The sequence below is a fragment of the Schistocerca cancellata genome, chromosome 2, assembly GCF_023864275.1.
Source record: "Schistocerca cancellata isolate TAMUIC-IGC-003103 chromosome 2, iqSchCanc2.1, whole genome shotgun sequence".
NCBI classification, from domain to species: Eukaryota; Metazoa; Arthropoda; class Insecta; order Orthoptera; family Acrididae; genus Schistocerca; species Schistocerca cancellata.
In genome coordinates, this window is record NC_064627.1 from 390,097,873 (window position 1) to 390,116,267 (window position 18,395).

Below are 18,395 nucleotides of genomic sequence, written 5' to 3' on the forward strand. Positions count from 1 at the left end.
AAAATGTAGTGACAGTTTTTTCTGAGACAAAAATATTACTTCCTTTCACATATCTTTCGGTGTAACCAAACGCTGTACATCATTTCACAATTGAGATAAACAAACTCTCACCAAAAATGCTAATATTTAGAGAAAGATAAATTGAACAGTATTTCAGAAGTCGCCCGCCAACAAATGCCACCGCTGGTGAGCTGAATGGGATGTTGGTTTCGATATAATGACGTCATGAGCTGTCTATGTAATTTGTGCTCTAACCGTTCCCATTACACTACAGACGCCGGCGATGTTCATATAAATATTATTTGTTGGCTAGAGCGGATTCGACGCAGTTGTCATTCACCATAGCCCTCACCAATACGTGCGTCAGTCTGTTGCAGGATCGTTCATCTCGTAAGGTCTCCTGCTTCAGTCCTCTAGTATGAGAGCATTGACTATCAACCTGTTTAGTTTGTTTGTTTTGTAAATAAAACCGTCTTTTCTCGCTGCAGCTGTAATTTATTTCTCGCAGAAGCGTTTCGCCTTTTTTAACACTAAGACATCTTGAGTGGGATCTGGAACGGTACAGTTTTGTTTCGATATGTGTTATTTTTAGGTTATTAAACAGTTCACTTCGCGTTTTTATGTAAATAACTAATTACTCATTTACATAAAAAACGCGACGTGAACTGTCTTATAATCTACAAATAACACGTACCGAAACAAAACTGTATCATTCTAGAGGCCAGTGAAGATACGTTAGTGTAAAAAAAGGCGAAACGCTTCTGCGAGAAATAAATTACAGTTGCAGCAAGAAAAGGCGGTTTTATTTGTAAAACAAATATTTCTGTGCTTGCTGCGGAGGATGGCCACGCAAACAAACTTGCTCTGTAGTCTAATTTAATGTGCTCAGTGCCAACAGTGTGGCAGATGTAGTCACTATAACGCTACAGCCTCTCACAAGATTATTATGAAGTGTCTGATCCTAAATTTTTTTCTTATGCATCAGTGTATTTATCGTACGATTCAGTGCTTCCTAAGGCCTTTTATGTGTATGTTTGCAGGTATCATTCAGTTCAATTTGCCAAAAAACCTATTGTTCTCTGTAAACACATATAGAATATTATGGAACGACGTACATTATCGTGATTGTCAACAGATTGTTCTCATTAACAAAATTATGTACATATGACAAATTATATATCAAATCGAGAAATTGAAGTAATAAATGTTTAGCAACAAATATTAAGAGGCTGTGGAAATGTTGGCATAAATAACTAACGCCTCTAATTACCATAACTGCAATTGGCACATTAGTTAACACAAAAACGTGATTCCGGTTCAAGTGAAGATAATAATTATTATCCAGTGATGCAAATTCATTCGTTATTCATTTTTACGCAGTTCATTGTAATTAATGGTGCTTGTAAATTGCGCAGATAATTACCTCTTGTTGGTTACACTACCCAAATTTACAAAACCCCAGCATACAAGACAACAAGTGTGTATTTAATTCATGTAATCTGACGAAGGACGATTTATATACTTCGAAATAACGTTAGCAACGAAATTCGTATAATCACTGATTATGAAATTAAAGTAAAATGAAAATAATTGTTGAAATCAGATTGTAAATTAATTTTCACACAAAAGACCAAAGATGATAATAAAAAATAATATGTTATTTTACATTATATGTTATAATCTGTACAGATGTAAAGGCTGTTAGTTTAGATGAAACTGCTTTTAATTGTAAGTTACGATTTTGTAATAAATTAGCAATGTAGCAATTGTTAAAAATTGTATTAAAGTGACGCAGCGAGGCCGCAGTGAGGTCAGTCAGTGAAGTCAGTCAAAGAGGTCAGTCAGTCAGTGTTTTGTTTACCTCAGGATTCTGTGAAATTCGGTTGTCAACTAATATCAATAAATAATTTTGTGAAGCTTGATGCTTTCGTGATGTTCTTATCAGTCATCAATGAACCAGGAAAATGCAATTTAAGTTAATTGTCAACGATCGTAAGAAATCGTTACAACACATCCCCATTGCATACGTGTTCCCAATCCTGCATCACCATATTTGCCAAGTTGCCTCTGAGGAAGCTCGCGCGCTACCTATAGCAAACAAATTTACTGTCAGTGGAACTTGTTATCCGTGGGGTCGGGTAGGCAACATAAAGATTTAGGGATGAGTATAATTCATAAGTGTGAAACATTTAATTATGCGGTCCGTGTGCCGCACGTACTATACTGCTGCAGATCAGTGAATCCTTCTATTATATTTGGGAAAAATATGTCCACTTCTGAAACTAAGATCCTGTCTATACTTCATTTCTTCTATTTCATCGGGAATCTTGGAGAACCGCCTTAAGCGCACTAAATTGTTATTAAAGAATGAGAGTAGAAGGACTTGTTAGCAGCAAGACTCCATTCTGGCACATGCAAGAGAAGCGCTATGGTTTAGTTTTGCAACAGATGACTAACTTGAACTGACGCTAGAGAAGGAAACAATTGAAAGTGTGAGAACGGACGCTGCTACGCACGGCGTACGCTCTGTATTGCACATTCGACGATAAATAATTGGCAATTCTATTTCGTATACAAAATTTAAAGGAATATATTTGTCTTTTTATTCAACTAATTCGCTTGTACATCTTCGAATGCAAAGAAGGCACTACCGTGAAGATAGTTGAATTAGATGATTTTCGTTTTTCTGTAGCCCTTTTTTCTTACCTCTGTGTCGTTGAAGTACGACATATTCCTTCAGAGTTGTGAAGAATTTATGGAATACTTGAATTGTGGTTCAAATGTATATTTATTTTAATACATTTTCCAATCCTATGAAATTTATTACCTGGAGACGAAGTCCCATATAACAACAGAAAACTATAATTAAAGGAAGTATCTGTTAAATTCGACGTCTGCAAGTGTTTATCTTAATACGGCGGTAAAGTAGTTATAACAAGGTATTTCACTGGTATGATCACCATCAAAAGTGTCTTTATGCCTTATATGGAACTGAGTATCTGAAAAATATCGTTTCGAATCTTATTAAGTGCACAGATCATAATTTTACAGGAAGCAAAAAAAAACATTTCGCTTCCTAACCAAGTTAAACATTTCGGTAAATATCGAAAGCAGGGCCTAGTTACTAAGATTGAAATAAATTACCAATGAATTTTAACTTGTAATTTTAATTTTTAAATTGTGCTTAATACTTTCTGGACCAATTCACCGTTTTGATCCAATTATGTTTACATATAATTTGGTTTGAAACGTTCATTTCAATTTTTGTTGATTTTATTGCTGGACGCAACCCATTGCATAAGAAAATGAAGTTATTAACATATTTTTGACGATAGATCGATATGTTACATTATAGTGCTTAGTTTATCTTCATCGTGCAAGGGAAGGATCAGAAGCCATACTATTGTTATTCTACAATAATGAGCTACTCAATTGTTAACTGCAGAATGAGAACGACATATCAAGAACAGTATAACAATTAACGCTTTAGTAGCAGTATTATCAACGACACTGTAATCTACCTCATATGACAGAACAACGGAATTTCGACTGCGCTCTCCTCATAATGCTTTCCAGTTATGCGTGGTTTTGGAGTAGTAACTTTCATCATATAACGGAGTTTGCGATCTTGTTCCACTTTGTTCGGTACGCTGTAAACTTTATTTTTTGCTTTCCCCAGGTGGAATACTGGGATGCTTCCACATCTGGATCTGCCTTCTTTGTGATTAGAAGGTGGGTCAAAATTACTTAAATGTGGATCTCGTCTGAAGTACTTAAAGCGAAATATGTCTCCCCACGGCATAATTACACATAGTAATGTTACAGACAGTGAAGCTCAATCAAAGTATAAAAACATGCATTTATGTAATCTTTCTCAAACGAATAATAAGTCAGTGTACTGCCATTACAAATTTCACCGACAATGAATGCTCGTAAAGTATATAAGGTGTTGTTAATTACAGAGCTTTCTTTCCACGCGGTCTTTCCGTTTTCGCAGCTGTAATTCTCATCCTACTTTCTTTCGATCGCCCTCCCACCGGTAAATAGTCATGCGAAGTGATTGAAAGTGTACAGTGAAGCGATCAGAATCTCACTGAGCACTGCAAGATGAAAATTGTGGGAACAGCCAACAAAAGAGCAGGCTAATAACGATGGCTAGAAATTACGTCTTGAACGTAATACTTTTTAAACCATCGGCTGCGGTGTACATAATACGATTATATTCGATTCATGTTTCTCAGGACCAAATTAATATGGGAAAGGTACTAAATATCATTTCTCACTCAAAAGCTTAAAAAGAGCTATCAAAGTTGGGGTGAAAAGCATCAAAATGTATTTTCACCTCGGCTGCATCGAATACGTTGTGAAACGATGCTCTTCATTTGTCGTAAACACGTAGGGAACTTCTACAGTGGACGTCACTTGTGGTGTTATTCGAGAGTGTAACATTTTAGAAACAATTTTACGTTTATTTTTCTCCTCACAAAACCTACAGGCGGGAAAGTGTTTGCTGTAGGCACAAAATCGCAAATACTTATTGTTAATTATTAACAAAAGCCAATTATAATTAAACATACAGACCTGAATGAAGTTATTTTGTATTTATTATGCTACAGGAACACACACACTATATATCTATACTCATAAATGTACTCAGAAATGTAGCAACAACAATGAATCCAAGTCTAAAGTATGTGCAAGATTTACGGAAGTGGACAATTGTGCTAAATAATGACTGTTTACAAATGTGCGTGGGGCTGTGGTTTAGTGTTATCCATGACATTACCGAGGCACCATAAGGAGAACAGTGATAAGTTACACATCATTGTCTGGTCTCAGAATACCATTAATTAATTGTGATTAGAAAAAGTATATGTTGTAATGCTTCCACCAGATTCTGCGCTGTAGGTCGGTAAAGAGGACCCCTTCCGTACAGACCCAAGGGGACAGTCTCCTGAGGCCACTGACTGAGAAGAAAGAGGTGCTCGCTGCTCCAAGAAACAGGACCGTCGAAGTCGCTTGTACCCTGGGCTGGCTGTACCTATATGGTAGTTGAGCGAGAGGCCGAAAAAGGTGTCACAGAGTGCCATCCATGTTATTATACACACCGATGAGTCAAAACTTTATGACTATTGACCATCGCGGAATTAGACGCCACCTGATGTGCTGTGGGCACGTGACGGGGTAAGGAAAGGATACAAGTAGAGTCGAATGGGGAATCATTCTGGACAGGCCTCCAAACGGGCAAATCTACTGATAAAGCGACTTGGACAAGGGGCACATTGTTACGGGCCAGTACTTGGAAACGAGAATCTCACAAACGGCGAAGTTGGTCGTCTGTTCTGGTACTACTGTACGCATCTACGGAAATTGTTGAGAGTCCTAAAACCATGGGTAGCTGCGAAGGTGTTGGACGTCAATACTTCATCTTAGAATGTGGAGATCGTAGGCTTGCCAGCTCTGTGAACAGGGTATGCGGTGATAGGTGGCAGATCTGACGACAGAGTGCAATTACGGTGCGGGCACAAGTGTTCCAGAGTGCACCGTTCAGCGCACATGGGGTTCCACTGCGATCCACGACATCGTCAGTTACGATTGCATTTGGCATGGGATCAACGATATGGGACCATGGACCAATGGAAACGTGTCGCCTGGTTGGCTGAACCGCGCTTCTACTTAACCACATCGATGTTGTTGTCCGGATGCACCATCATCTAGGCCAACTGTTGCTCGAAACATACACCAAATTACATTGAGGTGACAAAAGTCATGAGATACCTCCTAGTACCGCGTCCGACCTCCTCTTACCTGGCGCAGTAACCAACTAGACATAGCATGGACTCAACAAGTCGTTGGCAGTCCAGCGCAGAAACACTGAGCCATGTAGCTGTATATAATTGCGAAAGTGTCGTCCGTGCAGGGTTCTGTGCACAATCTGACCTCTCGATTATGTCTCATAAATGTTTTATGGGAGTCAAGTTGAGCGATCTGGGTGGCCAAACTATTTGCTTCATTTGTTCAGAATGTTCTTCAAACTATTGGCGAACAATTGTGACACGGTGACATGGGGAATTTCATCCATAAAAATTCCATCATTGTTTGGGAACAAGAAGTCCATGAATAACCATTTCCAGTCAATGAGCAGTTCTGATCGACCAGGGGACCCAGTCAATTCAGTGTAAACACAGCACACACGATTATGGATCCGCCACCAGCTTGCACAGTCTCTTGTTGACAATTTCGGCCTATGACTTCGTGGAGACTGTGCCACACTCGAACCCTACCACCAACTCTTACCAACTTAAATCGGGACTCATTTGACGAGGCCATGGTCTAGGTTCCAATCAATACGGTCACGATCCAAGGAGAGGCATTGTAGGTGGTGTCGTGTTGTTAGCAAAGGCACTCACGTCACCCGTTTGCTGCCATAGCCTGTTAAAGCCAAATTTCGCCGCACTGAACTAAGGATGCGTTAGTCGTACGTCCCAAATTGATTTCTGCTGTTATTTCACGGAATGTAGCTTGATCGTCAGCACTGACACATCCATACAAACGCCGCTGCTCTCTGTCGTAACATGAAGGCCCTCAGCCACTGCATGTCCGTGGTCAGAGGTAATGACTGAAATGCGGTATTCTCAGCACATTCTTGACACTGTGGATCTCGAAGTATTGAATCCCCCACAGATTTTCGAAGTGGGGTGTCCCATGCGTCTAGCTCATACTACCATTCCACGTTCAAAGACTGTTAATTTCGTGCGGCCATAATCACATCGAACAACTTTTCACATGAATCACCTGAATACAAACGATACGTCCACCAATGTACTGTTCTTTTATACCCTGTGTACCAGATACTACCACCATCAACATATGTGCATATCACTGTCCGAAGGCTTTTGCCATCTCACTGTACAGACGCAGGTGATGTCGGCAGTATTATGCGTTGGGGGATATTCACCTGGGCTTCTATGGAATCTGTGGTAGTCATCGAATACGTTAACGTTATTACGGACCACCTCCATCCTTTATGACTGATAATTCCTTGACGTCGATGGCATCATCCCGTAGGATAAATGTTCACTAGAAAGGCCAAAATCGTGCCACAGTGGTCTGTGAAGGATAATAGCGAACCCACTTTGGTATCTTGGCTACCATATTCGCCTCATCCGGACCTCATGGAACACAACCGTGACGCTATCGGGCACCAGTTCCACGTCCACAAATTACTGGCCCGTAATTTACTGGATTCCGTGGCCTATGCGTAGACATTTGGCGCCTCGCACCCTTATAAACCGATCAATGAATGCTTGCCACGTATGTTCGCTGCTGTGTTGGGTCTGGAAGTTGGAACTACTCGCCATTAAGCAGGTGGTCATAATCACTTAGCTCAACTGGATCAACTGGCTCTGAGCACTATGGGACTTAACATCTGAGGTCATCAGTCCCCTAGAACTTAGAACTACTTAAACCTAACTAACCTAGAGACATGACACACATCCATGCCCGAGGCAAGATTTGAGCCTGCGACCGTAGCAGCAGCGCGGTTCCGGTCTGAAGCGCCTAGAACCGCTCGGTCACAGCGGCCGGCTGACTTGGCTCACCAGTGCTTTTCCAGATAGGAAGCGACCGATTGTGGAGCCTGCGCGTATTGTTGAGCTGCAGCGAAAGCAGTCATTTGCAGAAATGGAGGCGCCTTTGAAGTGAAAGGGTTGACAAATTGTCACGTCCTCACGTCTCCTGACATTTGTAAATCGCAGAAGACGCAGCTTGTGACGTGGGGTAAATTGCTTTTGTGAAAAAAAATTTTAGCGAGTGTTTATGATGTTTTTACCACGATAAATTTGGATGATACGCAGTAGTTATGAAAGCTATAAAATAATTGTATTTACAGATAGGATGTGAGCTGCCAATCGAAATCATGAACACACCAACAGCGGACTTGGTAGACCACTAGGAGAGATATCGTCCTAGTGTGGCACTTCAAAGAGAGGCCTAGCGTAGTCAAGTCACTACTAGACTTGGAAGCAGCTTCGGAGAAACATTTCGTAGGTTGCCCGAGACTTCGCTTCTGAGCAACGTTGCTGCTAACATCGGGCATACAGCCCTGGCCATGGCCGGAAGACACGCGATGATCACCACATTCTCTCTACCAGAGGTTCTCGCACTATTTCAGCTTGCGTCGCCATAGAATGTATACATCATATGAATGTTATCAACAAACGTCGTGACATATATTAACATACAGGGTCTCCCATTTGTCTTGACCGGCCCTAAATAACTGTTTGTCCAGATGAAAAATACAAAATGTTTCAAGCAAATATTCTTTATCCGTCGTGGGGACATCAGTCATCATGATTGCCTTCGTTGAAGCTTTGTTTTTTTTTTTTTTTTTTTTTTTTACAAAGATGTGAACAGCGGTATGACTTTTTTGTATGGCACCCTGTATTTTTTTATTCGGTAATTCATTTCCTCTCCTAAAGACTTATTCAAATATATACACTCCTGGAAATGGAAAAAAGAACACATTGACACCGGTGTGTCAGACCCACCATACTTGCTCCGGACACTGCGAGAGGGCTGTACAAGCAATGATCACACGCACGGCACAGCGGACACACCAGGAACCGCGGTGTTGGCCGTCGAATGGCGCTAGCTGCGCAGCATTTGTGCACCGCCGCCGTCAGTGTCAGCCAGTTTGCCGTGGCATACGGAGCTCCATCGCAGTCTTTAACACTGGTAGCATGCCGCGACAGCGTGGACGTGAACCGTATGTGCAGTTGACGGACTTTGAGCGAGGGCGTATAGTGGGCATGCGGGAGGCCGGGTGGACGTACCGCCGAATTGCTCAACACGTGGGGCGTGAGGTCTCCACAGTACATCGATGTTGTCGCCAGTGGTCGGCGGAAGGTGCACGTGCCCGTCGACCTGGGACCGGACCGCAGCGACGCACGGATGCACGCCAAGACCGTAGGATCCTACGCAGTGCCGTAGGGGACCGCACCGCCACTTCCCAGCAAATTAGGGACACTGTTGCTCCTGGGGTATCGGCGAGGACCATTCGCAACCGTCTCCATGACGCTGGGCTACGGTCCCGCACACCGTTAGGCCGTCTTCCGCTCACGCCCCAACATCGTGCAGCCCGCCTCCAGTGGTGTCGCGACAGGCGTGAATGGAGGGACGAATGGAGACGTGTCGTCTTCAGCGATGAGAGTCGCTTCTGCCTTGGTGCCAATGATGGTCGTATGCGTGTTTGGTGCCGTGCAGGTGAGCGCCACAATCAGGACTGCATACGACCGAGGCACACAGGGCCAACACCCGGCATCATGGTGTGGGGAGCGATCTCCGACACTGGCCGTACACCACTGGTGATCGTCGAGGGGACACTGAATAGTGCACGGTACATCCAAACCGTCATCGAACCCATCGTTCTACCATTCCTAGACCGGTAAGGGAACTTGCTGTTCCAACAGGACAATGCACGTCCGCATGTATCCCGTGCCACCCAACGTGCTCTAGAAGGTGTAAGTCAACTACCCTGGCCAGCAAGATCTCCGGATCTGTCCCCCATTGAGCATGTTTGGGACTGGATGAAGCGTCGTCTCACGCGGTCTGCACGTCCAGCACGAACGCTGATCCAACTGAGGCGCCATGTGAAAATGGCATGGCAAGCCGTTCCACAGGACTACATCCAGCATCTCTACGATCGTCTCCATGGGAGAATAGCAGCCTGCATTGCTGCGAAAGGTGGATATACACTGTACTAGTGCCGACATTGTGCATGCTCTGTTGCCTGTGTCTATGTGCCTGTGGTTCTGTCAGTGTGATCATGTGATGTGTCATCCTATACTATAGATGTTCAAGGGAGGACAAGGCACACACGCAGTAAAAACCGGTGTTTGTGATTACCTAATTAAACGTCCTGCATGGTTTGTAATTCCCAAGGATTTCCTTTCGAACATTACGGTGCGAACCTTCGTAATCACTGTGGAGTGCCATTTTTCATTTGTATTGTATTGTATTGTATGTTAACCGGGGACCTAGAAACGACGGAGAGGCTCCATCCGCGCCGCAGCCGCTGTAGTCCGCAACCCCACGACGACTACCGCAGTCCACTTCACTCCTCCGCCGCCCCACACCGCGGTTCGGCCCTCGGTGGACCCCCCAGGGAACGTCTTACACCAGACGAGTGTAGCCCCTATGTATGCGTGGTAGAGTGATGGTGGTGTACGCGTACGTGGAGAACTTGTTTGCGCAGCAATCGCCGACATAGTGTAACTGAGGCGGAATAAGGGGAACCAACCCGCATTCGCCGAGGCAAATGGAAAACCGCCTAAAAACCATCCACAGACTGGCCGGTTCACCGGACCTCGACACAAATCCGCCGGGCGGATTCGTGCCGGGGACCAGGCGCTCCTTCCCGTCCGGAAAGTCGTGCGTTAGACCGTACGACCAACAGTACGGGCTATTTTTCATTTGGTATTGAATAATTGTCGAGAATGTCCATTTTCTGAAATATAATTCGTTTTTCCTGTAGATGGTTGATTCCTGCACCTCCAAATCAATTTCTGTCGGCCTCCTGATGCATGTGGCGAGTTATTAGAAGAAAATATTTTTCCTGTCGTAATTGTTAACGCAACACTTTTAAATGGGCCTTAAGACCTGGAACTCAAGGGATTCCTTCTTAGATATCATTATATAAAAGACGCCGCCGACGATAGCATGTGCGACCGGTACTAGTCCACCAATAAATAAACGTACTCTCTTTTGCGAAACTTATATCAATATTATATACTTTTCAGTATTTGCAAAGTGCAGAGCACCACATCTACACAAGACGTCCCGTTCATCTCTGAGTGGCAATAACTAAAAACACTGTTAGCGGCTCTGGCAGATCTGAACTGATATAAGGGGGATATTATTATATCATTGTTTTATTAGTAACGATGGAAAGATGTCGCCTATTTTTAACAGTGATTTATAAATTGTAACCGAAGTTGACAGTCCTACTCCAGGCAACTTTCATGACATTAAATGATAATAACGTGATACACACTCTCTGAAATTGCAAGAGATAACACCATGAACAGCTTTACCGAACGCTGCCAAACTGGTTCAAAAATGGCTCTAAGCACTATGGGACTTAACATCTGAGGTCATCAGTCCCAACTAACCTAAGGACATCACACACATCCATGCCCGAGGCAGGATTCGGACCTGCGATCGTAGCAGCAGCGCGGTTCCGGACTGAAGCACCTAGAACCGCTCTGCCACAGCAGCCGGCTGCCAAACTGGTACTCCAGTATTTCTACGCCTGTGGGATATGTTTGTTGAAATGTAATGTTTATACGAGCTGATGTTCATTCAGTATTTCAGTGTACAGAAAAGCCATTTCTAGAGGTGAAGAATGGTGTGAGGACATAGCGGCTGTTAGGTGTGTCTATCGTTTACAGAAGTCTTCAGCTGGATGTCACAACAAGGCAAGGCCAAAAGTCGTGCATGAACAGCCTATCGGTACCTATCATACTTTGGGAAAGGTCGAATCATTGACATGAGGGACATGGGAGCACCATACTGACGATGACAGATAATTGGCAGTAGTAGAATGACTGCAGAATGACTGGTGACCTGATGGACACAAGGCAACGGGTCCTTCCAGAAGGACTGGACCACGAATAGGTCGTAGCATTACTGAAATGGCACGAATAGACGGATGACCAAATCCGGGCAGAGGTTGGAGGCAGAATGTCACCACAAGCCGTAGAGAACAAATTACTGGAAGCTGGCTTCACAGCTCGAGTTGCCATGCGTCACCTAAAGCTGATAGCACGCCGCAGGCTAGGGATTTGTGTGGGGTGGAGCCAGAGTCAAGTAGAACACTGAGTGGCATTTGTTTCTCGACGTGTCTCGCTCCTGTTTGTGTCTGTCAGATCGACGCCAACTTGTCTAGTGACTGCTTGTGAATCGTCATAGGAGGCAGCGATTCTCCAGACCCACTCCTCTGCAGCTCCCGGAATCATGCTGTTGGGAAATACTGGATTCGGCAAAACGACTGACTGGGTAATTGTTGAATGGAGGTCGTCTGTTCGCCATTAATAGTCAATAGCGGTTTTCCTTATTGACATAACCTTCATGAACAGACTACCAAATGACACATTTCAAGAGGATAATGCAATCCCTACACGGCAGTTCATAACATAGACGCCTTGAGAAATATTCAGATCCTTGACTGGCCTGCGCTGACTTCTGATTTGTCACCCACAGAACATACCTTGCATGTGTCACAAAGACGTATACTTTCATACCAGTCTCCAGCTTGCAATCATCGGGGCCCGACAAAGCGTCCGTTTCAGGCATTGGAACAAATTCCTCAGGATGACATTCGGGGGCTGCTTTCTTCCTTGTCACAACGAACACAAACATGTATTGACATAGACCTTACACCGACGCTGGTAATAGACGTGGTTCCTGAATGGAACGAAAATTAAATAATTTGATACCCATCGTACGATGAACGTCTCCACAAAGGTTGATAAATATCCATCGGCGCTCCGTGGTGTGACAGTTCCCAATGTAGAACTTCTATCAAAACGAAAGTAGTATGCATTAGGAAAGGTATGGTGACATGGTTCACTAGAATTAAATTCGCTGAAATAAAGTAAAAAAATTGAGAGTAATAATTAATTTAAAAAAGCCCCGCTTGAGTTGTACTAATAATTTATTCAAACCACGAGCGATTTCCATAATGTTGAAGTCCCATATTCAGGTGCACAAAATTATTGAATCTGGTAATGGATAACATGCGGTTGTGCCAGTCAGTGAAAGCGCTCCAGATCACTGGGATAGAAGGGGAGGGCAATGTCCGCCGTCGGGCAGCCGCAGTGTATGAATGCCAACAGCGACCAAGTGGAGGGCCACCCCGGAATCTCGCGACACAATGCAGAGCAGGCGCCAGCTGTGTTCACCTTTCCTGTGTGATATGTCATGTATGCGTATTTCAGTTTTGAAAGTATTTTTATAAGCAAAGACTCGTAACTCTTTTTTGTTTTACGAAACCTGGCAACCATATTGGGAACAGATCTACTTGAGAGTCGAATCTGGTGGAGAGGCAGCATTTAACCACAAACCCATGGACGTTACTATCTACGTAAACATTGAAATCAAAGAAATCAGTTCAGTAACACAGTTACCACGATGTTTTTCATCTACTGTGACGGTTGAAAATTCACACCAGACCGAGATTCGTTTATTACTGCCACGGAGTGAGGCATTCTATCAGCGGACATTCTCCACTGTCTGTTTTGCGGAGCAGGCTCCATCACACAGTTGCTTTCTGTATTCTTAGTTTGGGTTCTTACTATCTGCTACATACTTATTCCGTATTTGCTCTATTTTACGGTCAAGTATTGCCACTACTTACCCGCAGACTGTCCGTGACCTGAGGGAATACGAAATCCGAGGGCGTCAGGAGGATCTTGTATGGCCCTTTGGACATCCGCTTCTTCAGCAGTTGCTTTCTGAAACCATCATTAAAAATTTTATGTTATAAGTAGAGTTATAAACAACTTTTTGGATGATTATGCAGTACATTGTAATTCATAACAATGTTAATCTTACAAAACAAGCAATACATTTTTTAAACTTCCTAGTACATGGAAGATAACAATATTTAAGAAGGAAAATACAGAGATATTATTTCTCATATGTACACGAAATATCAGTGTAGTTAACAGACAAGATCTGTAATACAGCAAAAACAGCATTATCCTTTCGGAATTTTCTTTAAGAAGAAGATGTACTTGTACAAAGAATGAGGCAGCTGACGAAACATGCATGTTACCAGCCAATAGTAAATAATACAACCATTTAGGATAAAGGGATCAACTTTTTGACGACAACTGTGGAACAATATTTTGAGCTATTAACAGATGACTTTTCAGAGGTCAACAGCTAGACGATATGACTCGGCATTATTGATCCCACAATCCCGGTTATTGTTCATTATTTTCATGTTGGGCGCATAGCAGGCCTGGAAGTCCTAAAAGACGGTCGGTACTGAAGTACAGCGTGTCGTGCGCACCACTCACAGTGGCCCTTAGACAAACAGTTCTCAAGCGACAGATCCCCGTAATAATACGTCTATAGCGCTTGCGATGGCCTCTTTGGAAGATTGCAGCACGTGTAGGCAACCAGTGTCCATTCATATTAAGCATAAATATCAGAGCGCCTGGGAGATGCGAGACCTATTCAAGAACACGAAGAATTCCGCAAATGTTCACTTGGTGCTTACCTGAGAGACAGTCTCCACACCTTCCAAACTGTGTAAGCGTACACCAGAAGTGGCTTAAATTAAGAGATATAGCATCGAAATCAGCTAAGAGATTTATAGCAAGTTAATAAGGAATCGAACTGATTCCCAATGATACGCAAAAAGGTCAAAACAATGTTGCAGAAGCACCGAAGACAGCATGCTAAATTTAAAAGAACAGATATTCTCGAAGATTGGCGATGTTTTACTAAACCTCGAATGTTAGCGCGGTCTTCAACGTGAGACTATTTGAATAGTTTCCACAACGAAACTCTGTCTCGAAATTTGGCAGGCAACCCAAAGAGATTTTGGTCGTATGTAAAGCCCACCAGCGGTAGGACGTAATCAATAGCTTCACTGCCCGACAGCAATGGTTATGTTACCAATGACAGCGCCAGTAACGCGAAGTTATTAAAAACAGTTTTCCGAAATTCCTTCAGCAAAGAAGAGGAAGTAAATATCCCATAATTCCAATTAAGAACAGCTGCCAAGATGAGTAACTTAGAAATAGATAACCTCGGCGTAGAGAAGCAGCTCCAAACAGTTAATAAAGGCTAGTCTTCCGGTCCAGATTCTATACCAGTCACGTTCCTTTCGGAGTATACTGATACAATAGCCTCATACTTAACCATCACATACATCCGCTCCTTCGACGAAAGATGCATACCTAAAGACTGGGAAGTTGCACAGTTCACAACAATACTCAAGAAAGGAAATGCAGTAATCCACTAACGTCGACTTGCGGTAGCGTTTTGGAACATATACTGTGTTTGAACATTATGAACTACATGGAAGAAAACGATCTCTTGACACACTGCTTGGACTCAGAAAATATTGTTGTTGTGAAACACAACTCGATCTTTATCCGCACGAAGTAATGAGTGCTATCGATAGTGGATCTCAGCTTGATTTCATATTTCTAGATTTCCAGAAGGCTTTTGATACCAGTCTTCACAAACTGATTCTGATCAAAATGCGCGGCTATGGAGTATCGTCTCGGCTGTGCGGATCGTTTCGTAATTTCCTGTTAGAGAGGTCACATTTCGTATTAACCGACGGGAAGTCATCGAGCATATCTGGCGTTCCCCAAGGAACTGTCATCTGCTGTTCTTGATCTACATAAGTAATTTAGCAGACAATCTGAGCAGCCATCGTAGATGTTTTGGAGATGATGCTGTCATCTACCGTCGGGTAAAGTCATCAGAAGATCAAAACAAATTACAAAATGATTTAGACAAGATAACCGTATGGTGCGAAAAGTGACAATTGTAATGTTTCAAATGGCTCTAAACACAATGGGACTTAACACTTGATGTCATCAGTCCCCTAGACTTAGAACTACTTAAACCTAACTAACCTAAGGACATCACACACATCCATGCCAGAGGCAGGATTCGAACCTGCGACCATAATAGCAGTGCGGTACCAGACTGAAGTGCCTAGAACCGCTCGGCGTAACAATTGGCTCTCAATAGCGAAAAGTGTCAGGTTATCCACATGAGTACTAAAAAGAATCCGTTAAATTTCGTTTACACGATAAACCACACAAATTTAAAAGATGTCAATTCAGTTAAATACTTAGGGATTACAATTACGAATAACTTAAATTGGAAAGATCACATGTTGTGGGAAAGGCGAATCAGAGACTACGTTTTATTGACAGAACACTTAGAATATACAACAGGTCCGCAAAAAAGAGAGCTTACATTACTCTTGTCGGCCTACTCTGGAGTGCTGCAACGCAGTATGCTATCCGTACCAAATAGAACTCAAGGGCATCGAAAAAGTTCAAATAAGGGCAGCTCGTTTTCTGCTATGGCGGAATAGAGGGGGGGGGGAGATTGTTGGGGTGGCAATAAGTAGACAATGGCGTTTTTCATTGCGGCGAGATCTTTTCATGAAAGTTTTCTCTTCCGAATAAGAAAATACAGTGTGTCCATGATTAAAGTTCCAATTTCAAAACTCTGTAGGAAGAGAACCACTGCTCAGAATGATGGCAGGGAGAAACGTCATGGTGCAAATAAAAAAAAAAATTAAAAAAATTGATGAAAATTTGGCCAACAGGTGACGCTGTAAGCATCAGAGTATGCATACCAACAAACGCGCGGCACAGGGCTGTTATTCAGTTTCGGGCGAGACGCGTTACATGACTATCTCCGTAAAGGATCGCACGCTGCTGGTAAAGCTCTTTTGCAAGAACGGTGACTGTGCACCAGTAGCCCTGCAGAAGTTGCGGACACTTAAGGGCATGAAAACAGGCACTCGTAAAATGTTTGCTGAGGACCTGTGGAAAATGATTACAAAATTCAAAAAACAGGTCCTTTTGACGTGCAATGTGGCAGAGGGAAGGAAGCGGCCGATCCAATGTACGAGCATGTCGAAGATGTGGGCACAACATTGCAGGAGCGGTCGAGCAGTGATGTGCAAACATGCAGTGCTCAGCGGGTTGCCTGAACGTAGGACATGCCTGCGAGCACCGTGTATAAAATTAAACGAAACATCCTGGGTTGCTATCCACAACAAATCACCCATGTCAGGAGTTACTTCCTGCTGACCTACCAGCAAGAAAAATGCTTACCGTTGAATTTCTTGCTCGTATGGAAGCGGACAATGAATGACCATGGATCATTCTGTGGACAAACGAAGTCCATTTGCATCTCCAAGGACACGTCAGTACGCAAAACTGCAGAATATGGAGAACGTAAAATCGAAACCGATACCACTTCATGACTGTGTGGTATGGGTTGACTGCATCTTTTATGATATGGCTGTATTCTTACGAGGAGATGAGTCCTTGATACCTGTACCATCAATGGTAAGCGTTATGAGAGTCTTTCATGCTCCAGCGTCATTACAACCTTTGAACAGCGTGGATATGAGGATAAGATCGTTTTTATACTCATCCCCACATTGCACAGACAGTGAATCGGCTGCTGCAGATGCATTTCAGAAATACTAGAATTAGCAGCCGTTATTTCCCTACAACCTGCCGTTCAGATCACCTGATCTTAATCCGTGTGACTTCTGGCTGTGACGTTAGTGCCCTAGTTACGAACTGAAGGCACGTATTGCGCAACGCATTCTCGAACTGACCCCCGAGACACTCCGATCTGTTTTGGAACATCCTCTTTCCCGATTTCAGCTTGTGGCAGAAAACGGTGGACACCATACTGAACAAGTTTTGGGTAAGTTCCACGTTGGAAAACGATGTCACTCTGTTTTTTATGCTGTTTTTGACCTCAGGACAGTTAAAAAAGTTTTTTCCCATCCAATTTGGTACAACTTTGCCGTAGCGGATGGGGTTACTTAACTAACAGTGCCACAATTGTTTACCGAACTTGCGCAGTAATGTTCATCGAAGAGTACAGATGGTGGAATGTGTAACTCAAACCACAGCCGTCATATTGCCCGACCCCATTTTAGTTAAGACGATTACAGCGCCGTCTATTGGAAAAATTTTCGTTAATTTTTTTTTGTTCCATGACGTTTCCTCCTGCGCCAATAATATGCTGTTTGAAGTTGACGTCGTTGTGAACAATGGTTATCTTTCTAGAGCATTTTGACACTGGAATTTTAACTATGGACACCCTGTATTTTGTTGACGCTAACATACATAGGGAGAAATGATCATTGAAGTAAAATAAGAGAGGCCAGAGCCCGCACGGAAAGATTTAAGTGCATGTTTTTCTCGTGTGTTTTCCGAGAGTAGAACGGTAGAGAAATAATTTGAAGGTGGTTCGATTAACCCCCTGCCAGGCAGAGTATTCCTGTAGATGTAGCTGTAGACGTAGATGTTCTGCACGACGGAGGCGTTTACCACCTTCGCTATGAGAACAGCGCTCTGAGCGGACCGCCTAGCACTCGCTTACCTGAGCACGGACGTCATATGCAACTGGGGCCACACGGTACATTACCAACAGCCAAACTTCTCCTGGACTGTGGTCGAGCCACCAACTTTCAGGAAGTCTGTGCGTTTCATCTGGGACGCAACAGCGGGAAACAGGACAGGCTACTGGGCTAAATAATCACTCAGCTGCATGAACAGGCACGAAAGCTACAAGTTGCCGACGGCCTGGTTGGCGTTGAACCC

General features: G+C 43.3%; 1 protein-coding gene across 1 annotated transcript in view; it reads right to left on the reverse strand.

The window, feature by feature from the left end:
• The window catches only part of LOC126154306 (retinal guanylyl cyclase 2), a 450,774-nt gene extending 436,942 nt beyond the window's left edge, over nt 1–13,832 (reverse strand). The window contains exons 1-2 of the mRNA XM_049916128.1: nt 13,822–13,832; nt 13,418–13,514 (exon numbers count right to left, since the gene is read on the reverse strand). Coding sequence (XP_049772085.1) covers nt 13,418–13,514; nt 13,822–13,832 — 108 coding nt within the window. The remainder of the gene's footprint in view (nt 1–13,417; nt 13,515–13,821) is intronic.
• Between the last annotated feature and the right edge of the window lie 4,563 nt (nt 13,833–18,395).